Below are 13,890 nucleotides of genomic sequence, written 5' to 3'. Positions count from 1 at the left end.
ACAAATCATCAAGTAACATAGTGCGATATTAAATATTCTAATTTTGATATTATAATATGTTAGAGATTAGTTGAGTTATAAATTAATCTTAACATATTATTATATTTTGAGATAATAAAAATAAATAGAAAATTCAACCAAAATTTTAACAAATTTATTATATTACTTAATTAAAAAATTTTATTGCCTCGTTCGTGTGTTACTAAATAACATTAAATCACCGTACTTCAATTTGAAACTCCAGCAACATTAGGACTACATGTTGGATTTCCTTAGTACGGGATTCCATAATATTTTCTAATATTCTAATAGTCATGACAAGACTTTCTTTGACAAAGACTTTTCTGATGACATCCATTAACAACAACACTTAACATGGGTTGGGTTTTGGTGCCACAGTAGATGTGATGGTGGCCCAAAGACGATGGTGTTTCTGGCACAGTGGTGTAGTTCCTCTCAGGCTTTGTTAGCACTGGTTGGGGGACAAGATTGTTTATTTGTTCATTTGTTGTGGTATCACCAATTTACAAGAATGACTTGTTAAAAGTTGCGTGACCTAGGTACCGAAATATGGGAAACATTGGATTTTCCAAGAGATATCCTTACAATACAACTGAGCCTAATGCAATATGAGGCACGGACTTGGTCATCTTGCTAAACTGATTAGGAGACCCCACTTAACACAGTCCTTTCCAATTAAAACACCACCTTTGGTTTGCTTGTGCTTGCGTTTCTTCCTTCCAAGTTGAAGCATACGTTTACTTTTTATATGATGGTCTTCGTCTGTGTTATCGATGATGGGATTTCTATACGGCGGTCTGATAGTTGCGAAGATTACTGTGAAGAATTTTAGCTGAGTTTTTGTGCTGAGAATTTTTTTTTTTTCAAACTATCATTTTGGTAATTTAATTTTCTTTTTCCCATATAGAAAAAAAAAAAAGAGCCCTTTTCATAAGCATGATTAAATATATTGACCCTACCACCGAACTTTCATGTTTTCATTTCCAAACAAAATTTAAGAATATTTTTAAAGAAAATGTTAAAAAAAATCTAATCAAACAACTTTTCAACAATATTTTCGTCGGAAATAAAATTGGAAAATAAAGAATGGCAAGAACTCCAAATTTTGCAATGAACTACATCTTACTGGTGCACCCGACTTTTGCCACATCCTCCACCACTGCAAAACCTGAACTGCAACAGCATCTCCACCCAATCGAGTCCACACCCAACCACCACACAACCAAATCCCCAATCTGCCACTCTAGTCTCGCTTAACCAAATTCAACAACTGTAGCTCCTGAAGTCCTGAACAGCGCTGAATGCCGGCGACGCTGCTGTCCGGTGCACGAATTAATTTCCACTCGGACCTGTATTGGAATTTTAACCTTATCCAACTTTGCCTAGTTAACACGTTACTGATGAAAACTCTGCCATCGATCTCTTTCAATTCATCCAACAGTAAGGATTCAAGGTCAATGCATCTTTTTTTGTTAGGTACAGGTTAGTGCCGCCAGATAATATCATTATGGTTATTTCAACCTACTTAAATGTTTCAGGTTACACATCTTTATGTACGACTAAATGCTGGACTGGAAAAAAAGTAAATCATTTTCTTGAACCACCAAATTAATGGCTATGGGCAAAAATGCCCTAATCATTCAAGTGTAAAGACAGTGAAATTTAATACATATAAATGCTAAAGCAGCGGTTTACCAAGAGAGAAATGAAACCGAGAAATGAAACCTTCGGTTCTCAACCCGTTGAGAGAAAGTCTAGATACTGCCTATAGTTCACTTCAAACGACTCAGCAAGTACAACTTATAGGAAATTTCCAAGATTTTGACTCAAGCACCCAGCATAAAAGGAGTGCACAGTGCCATGACTATTTCAAAATCATCACTCTAATCCTGCAAAAAAATATAATGAAAATTGAAGCATCGCCTACAATATCACTATCAGACAAAACATAAAAAATAACAGAGTGAGTTACGAACATATCAACAAGAGGGATAAGACAAGACACTATATATGGGAGGCTAGGAGAGGATTCGTACACTATTTATAGGTATACAGGAGTAATACTTTCATACTCAATCTTATCCTTATGGTTCAATCAAATATTTATATTTTAATGAATTCGTTATAATATGTTTTCCTTTCCCCTGAATTTTAAGACGTTTATATTATACCTGTCATATTGGCATATTGCACACCGTGCTTCATTAAGTCCATACAAAAATGCTATTAGCAAACATCAAATGCACACTTCAACGCCTGCTCTTATACATAATTTTATCATTAAATTCCACTTAACTGATTATTATATACTATATCACGGAAGATAGCAGACAAAGGGGATTTTAGCCTTAAATAAGACTACGTTACGATGCCAAACAGGACAATGAAAAGTCAAAACAGGAACCAAACAGAGCAAAGACAAGCAAAAAGAAATAGAAAGAAAAGGGAACTCAAACAGGGATATGGCCCAAAACAGCCCCTTGGGTGCTAAGATTGAGGTGAAAGGTGGAAAGCATGGCTTGAAACAGCCCCAAGTCTGTCATCGTCGTTGGCAGTGGTGACCAGGCACGCACTGCAATGTGGGTGGGGTATGGCAGGACAAACGAGTCACAGTCCAAACAAAAAGAAAGGTGTGTAATAAGAATCAGAAACAAGGAAAAGTCTGCAGACTGGCGGGAAACATTTTCACTATTAGTTAAAATTATGATAAAACAATTGTTGTGCACATTGGGAAGCAATTGCTTCATGTTCCAAAAAGTCTGATAAAAGTTATAGTCAATAGAAAAATACAGTAAACAAACAATAAATATGTATGATGGAGGAATAATGATTTGTCACAGATATAGAAGAAAAGTTTGACAGACACGACAAAGTGGACACATACCTGTTCCATGGAAGCAGAATCAATATTTTTCTGCTCGTGTATCATTAAATTCACCATCAGCTTGACCCTTATCAACATGAATCGCATTCTCAAGTTTTTCATTAACATTATCCAACATTATATTTTCATTCAAGCCTTCTAAATCTGCAGGAAGCTGTCCAGACTTCAATGCCTGGCAACATGTTCACAGATTAGATGTACTGCATTATTACAGTCTTTTCATAATAGATAAGAAATTAACTACAGAGAGACCGTTTTACACCATTGTAAGTTAAATAATTCTTACAATATTTAATAACTTTTTTATTGGATAATTTTATCATAAAATACACACCTGAATTGAAATTTTCTATTAATAGGTCATATCTATAAATCTTATACATCAATCCGAGATTTTATACAAGCACACACACACACACTTTGACACAAAGTATCAAAGTAATTGGTGATCATAATTCAGTTGTTGGATTGATAAAAACCATACTAGTTATTGAATGGTGTAACAATGCTATTTCTTCTAAAAATCAATTTCTCCAAAATTTAAATTAGAAAGACATGAGTTTTAACTTAGAAGATATGATATCAGGAAACAAGAAAATAGCCAGAGAAATATCATGACTAGGCTCCCAAGACACTGAATTATAGCAAGTATCTCAAACAATTTCGTCCTAAACCACTAAAGATAACCAAGAGGAATTCCTTAATTTATGACTAACCAAAACCAATCCACCCAGTACCCATCCCACATGACAAATAGTCCAGTTTACATTGGCTACGACAGCATTTAGCAAATGCTGACAGAAAGAATGAGAATGTGTCAATGTTTCTGAGCTCCAATTACATGAGACATTCCATACGAGAGTCTCCTATCAGCTCATCACTCTTATCAAAGGTCACTGGTTATAAACAATCTTATCATATTATGTACAATAATTTCAATATTATGCTAACCATGAGTATGACGGAAACTAAATTTAAAATCCAAGAAGTAATTATCTAATTTAGAAAAGCAAGCACCTTTTCAAGTCTAGCAACCTCTTCAAGAGTCTGAGAATTCACAATGGCAGCCTGCATAAATCAGAAACATGTGAAACCAGTGGTAACCAGAATTATCTGCTTGATATACCAGCCTTTAAGAGAAGGCAACTGTATAATTTATGAAGATGGACATTTGCTATTTATTTAAATGGAGATGATTTTTAGCTCAAGATAAAATCATAAGAGCATCCAAGGTGATTTATTAGCAAATGTTTTACCAATACACAATTTATCACATGAACCCATAGAAAGCATCTTACAGCACAATTCCAACTTATAGGATAAAGAGTTCCACTTTGAAAATATAGCACTATCAAATGGTTAATTATAACTATCTTAGAATCAGGACTGACGGATTTATTCACAGAAATATTACTTGGAATCTTTTTCTTTCATGTTTAATGAATTGTTAAAAATCAATTCATCTGACATAAAAATTAAAGGAGCAGAATTTAAGAAGCAAACAACAGGTACTGTGAACCAGGCATTTTGTCTGGACAATGGTATTTAATCGGATTGATAAAACTGACATATTGCATATTTGAAGGTAACATCACAATCACAAATTCACGTGCAGAGCCTGCAGACCACTTATTTTTGGACTACAAGGTGATAGAATAATTTCTTTGGGATTTTTTGTAACACTGAATGTGCCCCTCTACTTTGTTGGACATTGGAGTAGCTTTCAATTACTGTAAAGTTACGGGTGAAAGCAAGAAGCGAAGAATGCATCAAATGCATAAAACGGAGAATGCATTAATTATAGATCTGAATTGAACATGAATGCATGATGGGTTTGCCACTGTCACATGTTCACCCATATATTGATAAGCCTATTTTGATAATCTCATTTATCATTATACCTTAATAGCAATAATTTGCTCAGCTGTGGGAGCAACAACTTTTGGGGTCTGCTGTTCCTCAGTTGCTTCTGGAACATTTGGAGTTTCACCAGGTGACAACGTTTTTACTGGTGTCCTTTGAACTTCTTCTATAACTTCTTTTGATGCAAACAAGCTTTTAGCTTCCAACCGTTCCTATTAATTTAATAAAACTATTAAAAGAAGGAAATATAATTGAAGGGTCTGTGAATTGGAAATCAGTGGTAGTTCTGTTTTACAAGAATAGTTCCTATTAATTTAAAAAAACTATCAAAAGAAGGAAATACTAATTGAAGGGTATGTGAATTGGAAATCAGTGGTAGTTCTTTTTTTCAAGCTTATGTTGTTGATTTATTCATTGAATGCAGACATTCCCAGAACATCCTATCGTTCATATTTCAAACTCAAGCCCAAGTAAAGATAAGCAATGGAAGTCAAAGAGAAAGCTTTACCTTATTTTTCACTTTCTTGAAATCTAAAACCCGGAGGGACTTCAGCTTACTAATAACATAGAGCCTGTAATTTGCTTTCTTTGTAATATTGTTGTCTAGCAGACTAAGAAACTGCAGCTTTGGAAGGGATGCTAAAGGATCAATTTCTACTAAGTTTGCAATCCTGTTGTTTGTGAGAACTAGCGTGTGTAACTGTGGCAGGAACTCTGAAATACAAATAACACAGTTAGAGCAACATACTGCATAGCTGACAACTATAAGGAAAGAGGTAGATATCTTGATGCAACAAAAAGAAATGATTTAATGTAGTCCAAAGTTCAAACCATACCTCCAATGTTAGGATTAATTCTAGTAATTCTATTGTTATTAATAAGTATTGTACCCAACCGGTTAAGATATGGTAAGTTTTCCAGTTTGACAATCTCATTGTCGGATAAATCTATGGTGTCAAATTGGTCCTGCAAGAAATCAATTACAAAGGAACTCAAATTTATAATCATCAAGATGAACCAGTACGAAGTTTTTAATTGAAACACATACACATAAAATCAAAGCAATAAATCCTTTTGAACCAAAAGAACCCTCAACAACTTAAGGGAAACTTAAAGGACGGCAATAAGATTAAATTGCGCACCTCAGTAGCACCCAAGTTTTCAATTACAGCTATCTTGTTGCCTGCAAACAATATGACACACTTATTCTCAGAGAGAGAGAGAGAGAGATGGAAACCGTGAGGGAGAGAGGGATACCCCGAAGATCTAACTCGCGCTCTTTGATTGCATTGAAGAAATGAGGGCTTTTCCAGATCAAGTCAGCGGTGAGCCTCACCATCTCTTCCAATCAACGTCAAAACGGAATATTAGCAGTTACTGTGAAAATGGTGACTCAGGTGATGAACGTGCATGCTTGATGAAATTACAAAGTTTGCTTTGAACAACCAAAAAATTTAAAAAGCACAGAAAGATAGGCAATCCCTTGATAAGTTATATTGAAAATTGTAGAGGTGAATTAGTGCTTCATATTTTCACTGTAGGAGCAAACATTAGCTAGAAGATTGCACGGGCAAGTCGCCGGCAGTGATGCCACCGATTCTCCATGAAATAGAAAAGAGAAAGTAAGATAACCTAAAATAAAATATTACCCAGTGGTCACGGCACAGTGACTTTTAGCTGCTTTCCAATTGGAAATCAGGAGTAAGATCGGCGAGAGAGAGAACGTAGGATATGACCTATCGAAACCGAAGGATGAAATTTCATAGTAAAACACTTCAGAACCAGACCAGGAGCGAGATAATTTACCTTTCACAGCTAGTAGGAAAGGCGAGCAAGGTTCAAGGACCCGACAACTACGAGAGGTTTCTCACTGACACTACGGCAGCGGCATCACGGTAGGCTAGAGCAGCTAACGGCGTCGGAACTAAAACACGCCAGTTGTTAGGTCATAGAAATTAGAAAAGGATAATACCTTCTTTGGGCTGGGCTCGGGTTCAGCAAGTACGCTGTGAAAGTCCAATAAAAGAAAGATGACGGTACGCCTATGTTCCGCTCATCCTTTTCTCTCTTCACATTGTTTTTATTTGCGGTCCTCGTAACCTTTTTTATTTTTAAGAAGTTAAATTATACGTGGTCCTTGAAACTCGGAATATTTTATTATTTTTCAGTCTAATAAAATAAATTAATATAAAATATAATTTATGACTTAAAGATCATAAATATTTATCGTATGAAAAAATTTTAAAATATAAATTAATATATCATAAAAAATAATTAAATGTTTGATCTCTATAAAATTCACATAAACACTTAATTATAATATTTAAGTTTAAATTATATATTTTTTTAAAAATTATAATTATTTAAAATATATATTTAATTCTTATATCTGACATATTTACAAATTAATATTTATACTTTTAAAAAAATATTTTAGTTTATATATTTTTTTAAAAAAATTATATATTCATTCTTATACTTAAAACGACTATCATATTTTCTAACCTTTTAACTACGTAAAAAAAAATTGTATAAAGATTGATGTAACTTTTGTAAATATATAAACCAATTTGCAAATATGTGTATATTATAAAATTAAACGTATAATTTAATATTTTTTAAAAATAACTTTAAGACATAAATACGTGCTTTTGTATTTATAAACTATTTTTAAATTTAATTTTTATAAATATTAGTACATTCTAAAAATATTTCAATATTTGAAATTTTTAAAACAATTTTCTAAATAATATTCTTTAGTATTTATATTTTTTAAATAAAAAATAGTAAATTAATATAAAGTTAGTGTATTAAATTTTTATTTTTTATAAATATGTATATATATATATATATACAATTATTTTTTATTTAACTCTTAATATATACGTGTATAATTGTATTTAAAAAATATAAAATAAAATACACGTGCACTAGATGAAATAGTAACTAGTATTAGGTAAAGTTAATGTAAAATACTATTCCATAATATATTTTAAAACAATCATACTTTTTATTATGAATCTCTCCAATTTACTTATGGTATAATTATTTTAATTTCACTTTATAAACATAAACAGCATATATTAAAATAATAAACGATTTAGGCTTATCTGGAATAAAATGAATGATTGTGGTTAGATCATTAAAGCCACTCATGCCTATTAGAAACTACCACGGAGTGAGAACCAACTAATCACGCCGATAACCAACGCAAATTCCACATCAACTCGAGCCAATATAAATCATATTCTGACATCTTTAGCAAACAACGGACCTTTGCAGACGCATGTGACCTTCTATATCAATTAAGAACACAACTTCATACTGAGCAATTATAAGGCCAAATGTGTAAACCAAAAAATAATCAACGTCTATATACGGAGGAATTCCAATGGACAAAGGTATGCAGAATTTACTCGTATATTCACCTTGATTAGATTTATTATAATTTAGACGTTTGAATATTTTTTGCAATAACACCTCCTTTGGAACCATTTAATGACCAAGAATCATCTTTTCCACCACCAATCATTTTTTTTCTTAAATTATAATTTTATTTCATGTAAACTCATTCAAGATTTTATTTGTATCATTAATGTTAATTTTTATATTTTTTGTATTTGTTTTTAAATGTTAAATAATATCTCAAAAGTCCAAGGAAGTAATAAGTAAGAGCAGCAATTGAAGCCAGAAATCATGAGAATTAGTTAATGTTGCGTCGCCCAATCTTGCATACTAGGCATGGAAACAAGCATATCAGTACATGACTTTATAGGAAACTCGTTGTGGCACATAATCTTGCATGTCACGACATCGATTCAAGAAAGCTAGCATGTAATTATTCAAAGATTTATAAACCAAGGCATGAAAGCACACAGTTTGCAAAAATTTGCCTATTTGAATCAATTTAAATTTTCTTAAACAGATATTAAGCTTAGACTTCGAAGAACACATTCTACTTGCCCTTTAACCATGAGACAGAGAGGAATAATTATTTTATAAGGCAATAATTAAGAACCGTACACATTAAGAAGAATATTTTAAACCAAAATTATAAGTTCTTTCTTTCTTTCTTAATTTGTCGCTTTGGACTGTGACATTTATATTGATTAAATTTTTTATGATTTCAGATAATTAAATATTTGTTTAAAAAATTCATAAATCTTCCGTACATATTAAGATTAAGATATGTAATTTTTTTTCCTTTTGACATTTCATTCTTGACTTCTGATTTGATTCTACATATTAAATTTAATTTTGTAGTTGTTTGACTAATAATTAAGTTAATTTGACAAAATCTAATAAAATCAAATGAAAATTTAACAAAAGTTATTTTATTTAATAACTCATTACAAATATTTATTTATAAATAAAATACGTATAAATAATTATCAAATTAAAAAATAATTAACAGTTAAATAAATCTATTTCAACGTCTAATATAATCTTTAAAATAAAATAATTATTATTATTATCGAATTATATATATTTGCATATCTAATTTATTTAAAACGCGATATACATGATAAATATGAATGTATAATTTTATTTAATGGTTAAATTGATAAGTTTTAAAATTAATAAAAATTATTAAACAAAATAATATTTTGAAGGTTCTTTGGAGTTATATATATGTATATAGCATTTATTCTTAAATTAAAACAATTGAAATTTTTTATATTAAATAATGTTTTATTATATTATTGAATATTTTTTTATAAATATTTATATTTCAATCTTAATTATAACTATAATTTTTATTTATTTAATATAAAATATTTATAAAATTATTAAATTTGAAAATGATTCAATAAATGTTCATTTTCTATTAAAAATAATCAAATTTAATAATATTTATAGTACAACGCAATAAATAATATAAACAGAAAGCCTTATTAAGGGGTTAAGGGTCAATAAGCTTCTAGTTGGGGGTTAAGGGTGAATAAGCTGTTTAGTGTATAATAAGGGCAGTAAAAGATTGAAAATAATAATTAGAAAAGGCGGAAAAGCAAAACCCGTTTCTCTCCTCCATTTCTGTGCCTGGTGCTTACGGAGAAAGATGAGGTGACCATCTCTCTCCTAAACGGCGTAACGGACATCCGAAAAGCGCCGTGAGTAGGAGTCACGTGGCCTGGCTGGAAAAAGATGGGCATAGAGGAGCAATTATCGTTGGGACAGAATAGAAACCCAGGTGAGGGCGAAGCAGACGGAAAGAGCAACGGCGTGGATGGTAGGGCGGAGGGCGGAGATGAGGGAGGGAAAGCGCCGAGACTGCCTCGGTGGACAAGACAAGAGATTCTGGTTCTGATACAGGGAAAGAGAGACGCAGAGAATAAGTTTAGGAGGGGTCGCACAGCCGGATTGGCATTCGGGTCGGGTCAGGTGGAGCCTAAATGGGCATCCGTCTCTTCTTACTGCAGAAAGCACGGAGTGAACAGGGGTCCAGTTCAGTGCCGGAAAAGGTGGAGCAATTTGGCCGGAGACTACAAGAAGATCAAAGAATGGGAGTCTCACATAAGGGAGGAGTCGGAATCCTTTTGGGTCATGAGAAACGATTTAAGGAGAGAGAGGAAATTGCCCGGATTTTTCGACAAGGAGGTCTATGATATTCTAGACTCAGGCACTGCCTCGCAACTTCCCGCTTTAGCTCTATCTCTTTCATCGCCCAATGACAACAAAGACAAGGACATCAAAGACAAGGACAGCAAAGCTGAGGAGCCACACCTCTACGACAGTAATCGCAACACCGCTGGTGACGATGGCTTGTTCTCCGACTTTGAACAAGAAGAAGTGGGTGCCACTCCCGATAAGAAGGACATTCCTATTCCTTCTCCCATTCCTATCTCAGGTTCATTTTTCATTGCTTTCTTCACTATGCAAGGACATTCACTGTTTTCCCATTTCATTCTTTCTGCCTTTTCTGCACTGCACTACTACTACTGTCTAGTTTCTGCCACATTGTCTGTCTCATTATTCTGATTTCCAGAGAAGCAATATCAACCCCTCCTCCGTGCCTGCCAAGGTCAAGGTAATGCTCATTGCTCAACTCAACAAAATATTCATCTGCCAAATTTCACACGTGTCCACTCAAGAGTTAATACTCAAATCATATGCCTAGTAATAGCTGATAGCTCTACCACTATATTCAATTAAACTTTTTTTTTTATTCGCTTGAGCTCCTTTGTTCTGTTCGGAAGATAGCTTTCTCACCTAACCATATCGTGGTACAGCGTAACGTGCGATGACTTTTATTCTGAAACACTGTATACATATAAATGCTAAAAAGCTAAAAAAAAAAAAAAGCATTCATGGCATATTCATAATTAACTATAAAAGGTCATACATTTTAAACAAAGCATACAAGTAATAACAATAAAAGTCAAGGAAACATTTAACAAACAAAATTTAAAGGCATATTCATATTTCAAAAACAAGACATCTTAAACTTTCAATAAAAAGTGAGGGTAGTGTTACAGAGAAAAGAGCTGGGGAGATTGAGGTTTCAGAGACTCAGTTAAGAATAATGGTGTTTCATAGTTCAAACTTCAAAGTAGAGAAAAGAATGGAAGGCGGGTGTCATGGTGTCCCCAGAAATACTGTCGGAGATGTGTGTTTTTTTGTCGAAGTGTTGAACAATGTGGGTGATGCACGGTAGATAAAAGTGTGTGAAACTATATCCAATTGGGAATTTTTAAATTCTAAAAAGGGCAGTGAAATCTCAACCTCGCCCCTAACCCCGTACCAGTGAAGCGTGTAACACTGCACCAATTTTCATGTAATGGGCTCTAAACTTAATGATAATGCCTGTTCTATTTAGTTAAACTGCAGTTAATGACAAGATGGCTAGCCCAAAAATACGAAAGCTCCTTATATTCAAAATATGGTGAACATGGATCTTTTAGACCTTTAATCCCCAAAATCCTTATGGTGGCAGCATGCTACCTTGTTCAATATTTATATCAAACCTTATGTTTCTATTGCTGCGTCCTGCTGCAGCCTGAGAGTAAAGTTGGTAAATTGTTTGCTCATTGCATCCATTTTCAGTTATTGTATTTGGAATTTCAATATTCCCAATGTATAAATATTTCTTGTACTAAGTTTCAATCACCCGTGTCACCTTGACACACTGTTTATGGGAATTCGGATTGAAGGACAGGGTCATCCGTGTGACTGCTTACTTGAAATTGTTTGAAAGTTCGTGTATAAATCATACATCTGTAAAATATGAATTAGATTGAAGTTCCTTACATGTGAGTAAATGATACCTTGTATATTCAGATAAGTAATGCTACTTACAAGTCCTCGTGCTCTCTGTATTCTCCACAAGTCATTGGATAACAAATTTGGCCATGACACATACTTCACACGGCATGAGTAACTCTTTTACTATTCATGTTTCAAGAGCATATTATTCATAAACAGCAAATTATTCGATAAAAATCATTCTTAGAGCTCCATGTAATAGATTGGGATTTTAAGATAACTGCCTCTCAGCCACAAGCACTGATTATGCAATTTAAAACTTTTAGCTTTAGCTGTGACTGTGGCTTCTTGTAGTAGACATATGACCAAAGGTGCTGGTCTAACAATTACTGTGTTGAGGATTTAAGTGATGGGTGATTAGACATTTAACTTGTTTAAACATTCTTTTGATTCTATAGGTGTGAGTAACGAGAAACAGCCTACTTCAAATCCAGAAATGGGTTCCACATCTCAAGGAGAGCGGAAAAGGAAGCGGCTAGCAACTGATGGAGAGGAGGAAACTTTGCAATATCAGCTAATTGATGTCTTAGAAAGAAACGGCAAGATGCTAAGTTCTCGACTTGAAGCTCAAAACATAAATTTCCAGCTGGACCGCGAACAGCGGAAAGACCATGCAAGTAACTTGGTTGCAGTGCTTGATAAGCTTGCAGATGCTCTAGGGAGAATCGCTGATAAATTGTAGTGCAAGAACAATCAGAATACAGTGTACATAACATTTGGAATCCTGTAGATAATAGTGGTTTCTGTTATTTATCTCGGGATGTCTTCACACTTTTTTCACGTTTGTTTTCCTTTCTAGACATGCCATATTTTTGTGCTGCCAATTTAGGATTTTGTACACACATTTGGACTGCGGCTCTTGCTCTCCCTCTGTCTTACTGCCATTATTAATGTGCATGGGGATGGGGTTATGCGAATCTTTCTTTCTATGGGGAGTAATGATGCCATCTCCCTCTCTCTAGCTGGGCTTTCTTATTTAAATAATTTAAATTAAAAAATAAATTCTTTATTTAATGTTTTTTTAACTATTTATCTGTTTTAGAGTGAATTTGTACTAATAAAATTTTTTTTTGCTAATATGAGTGCGAAATCGTTGAATTTTAATTTTTTTAAAATAAATTTTGCCAAAAAAAAAATGAAATAAGCATAACTTGTCACGTGTCACCATTTTTATAATTTTGTCACATGATGGTGACACGTCATAAAAGTGATATAACTTAAAAAGAATTGACACATATCACTATAAATAACGCGCGTAATTTTATAATAATGACACATGTTATTGTAAATAGCACGTAACTTTTTGATGATAACAAATGTTACTGTGAATGAATTTTATTATAATTTTATCATAAAATAGCATAACTTGTAGAGAGATGACACATAACACAAATTTAGTAAAATACAGCAATAATATAACAAAATTTACTTATTTCTTAAATATTTTTACCTAGGTGTATATATATTTTCACATCAGGGCTACATAATTTAATTTTATAATATTTTATTTTTTAAATAAATATTTATAAATAAGTCAAATAACGACTTTAATTATTTGCATAAAAATCTTTGTTCATACCCTGCTTTAATGAGAGTACTCTATTTCCATTAGGAGGTTCCTCCAGCTGAGCTAGGCTACTTCCCTAATGAAACGAAGATAGCATAAATTAGGGAGGCCGTAGATGAAAGCCTCTTCAGTAAACTCTTTCCGCTTCCGCTTCTGAATCTGGATGGCGGCTTTGGTTGGAGAAGAGAGTGTTTCAGTTACGGTTTAGGGCTAGTGAGTTACTAGACGTTCGTGAAGGCAGACAGGCGCTCGTAGACAGAAAACCGTTTTCGCAGAGCGACTTAGAAAAAAC

At 33.2% G+C, this 13,890-nt stretch overlaps 2 protein-coding genes across 6 annotated transcripts; one reads left to right on the top strand and one right to left on the bottom strand.

The window, feature by feature from the left end:
* Positions 1-1,347: 1,347 nt before the first annotated feature.
* Positions 1,348-6,778, bottom strand: LOC113871161 (U2 small nuclear ribonucleoprotein A'). Of its 5 annotated transcripts, XR_003505764.1 has the most exons (11): positions 6,575-6,761; positions 6,418-6,504; positions 6,026-6,145; positions 5,911-5,951; positions 5,605-5,734; positions 5,277-5,482; positions 4,807-4,980; positions 3,923-3,973; positions 2,906-3,077; positions 2,193-2,277; positions 1,348-1,910 (listed from the first exon to the last, which is right to left on the bottom strand). XR_003505764.1 is itself a non-coding variant. In XM_027508023.1 (10 exons), exons 3-9 carry the CDS (start codon positions 6,105-6,107, stop codon positions 2,925-2,927), a joined length of 837 nt encoding a protein of 278 aa, XP_027363824.1. In that variant the 5' UTR covers positions 6,108-6,109; positions 6,418-6,504; positions 6,575-6,762; the 3' UTR covers positions 1,348-1,910; positions 2,906-2,924. The 5 variants fall into 5 exon arrangements, 4 of the variants coding, with proteins under 4 accessions (XP_027363824.1, XP_027363825.1, XP_027363822.1 ...); XM_027508023.1 differs by lacking the exon at positions 2,193-2,277 and having other exon boundaries at positions 6,026-6,109; positions 6,575-6,762; XM_027508021.1 differs by lacking the exon at positions 2,193-2,277 and having other exon boundaries at positions 1,351-1,910; positions 6,575-6,760.
* A 2,979-nt stretch (positions 6,779-9,757) lies between these two features.
* On the top strand, positions 9,758-13,036 carry LOC113872546 (trihelix transcription factor ASR3-like). Its single transcript, XM_027510175.1, has 3 exons — positions 9,758-10,616; positions 10,755-10,796; positions 12,430-13,036. Exons 1-3 carry the CDS (start codon positions 9,914-9,916, stop codon positions 12,711-12,713), a joined length of 1,029 nt encoding a protein of 342 aa, XP_027365976.1. The 5' UTR covers positions 9,758-9,913; the 3' UTR covers positions 12,714-13,036.
* Positions 13,037-13,890: the final 854 nt, after the last annotated feature.

The sequence above is a fragment of the Abrus precatorius genome, unplaced genomic scaffold (assembly GCF_003935025.1).
Source record: "Abrus precatorius isolate BTA unplaced genomic scaffold, Abrus_2018 Scaffold7, whole genome shotgun sequence".
Lineage (NCBI taxonomy): Eukaryota > Viridiplantae > Streptophyta > Magnoliopsida > Fabales > Fabaceae > Abrus > Abrus precatorius.
This window is presented reverse-complemented; position numbering and strand designations above follow the sequence as displayed.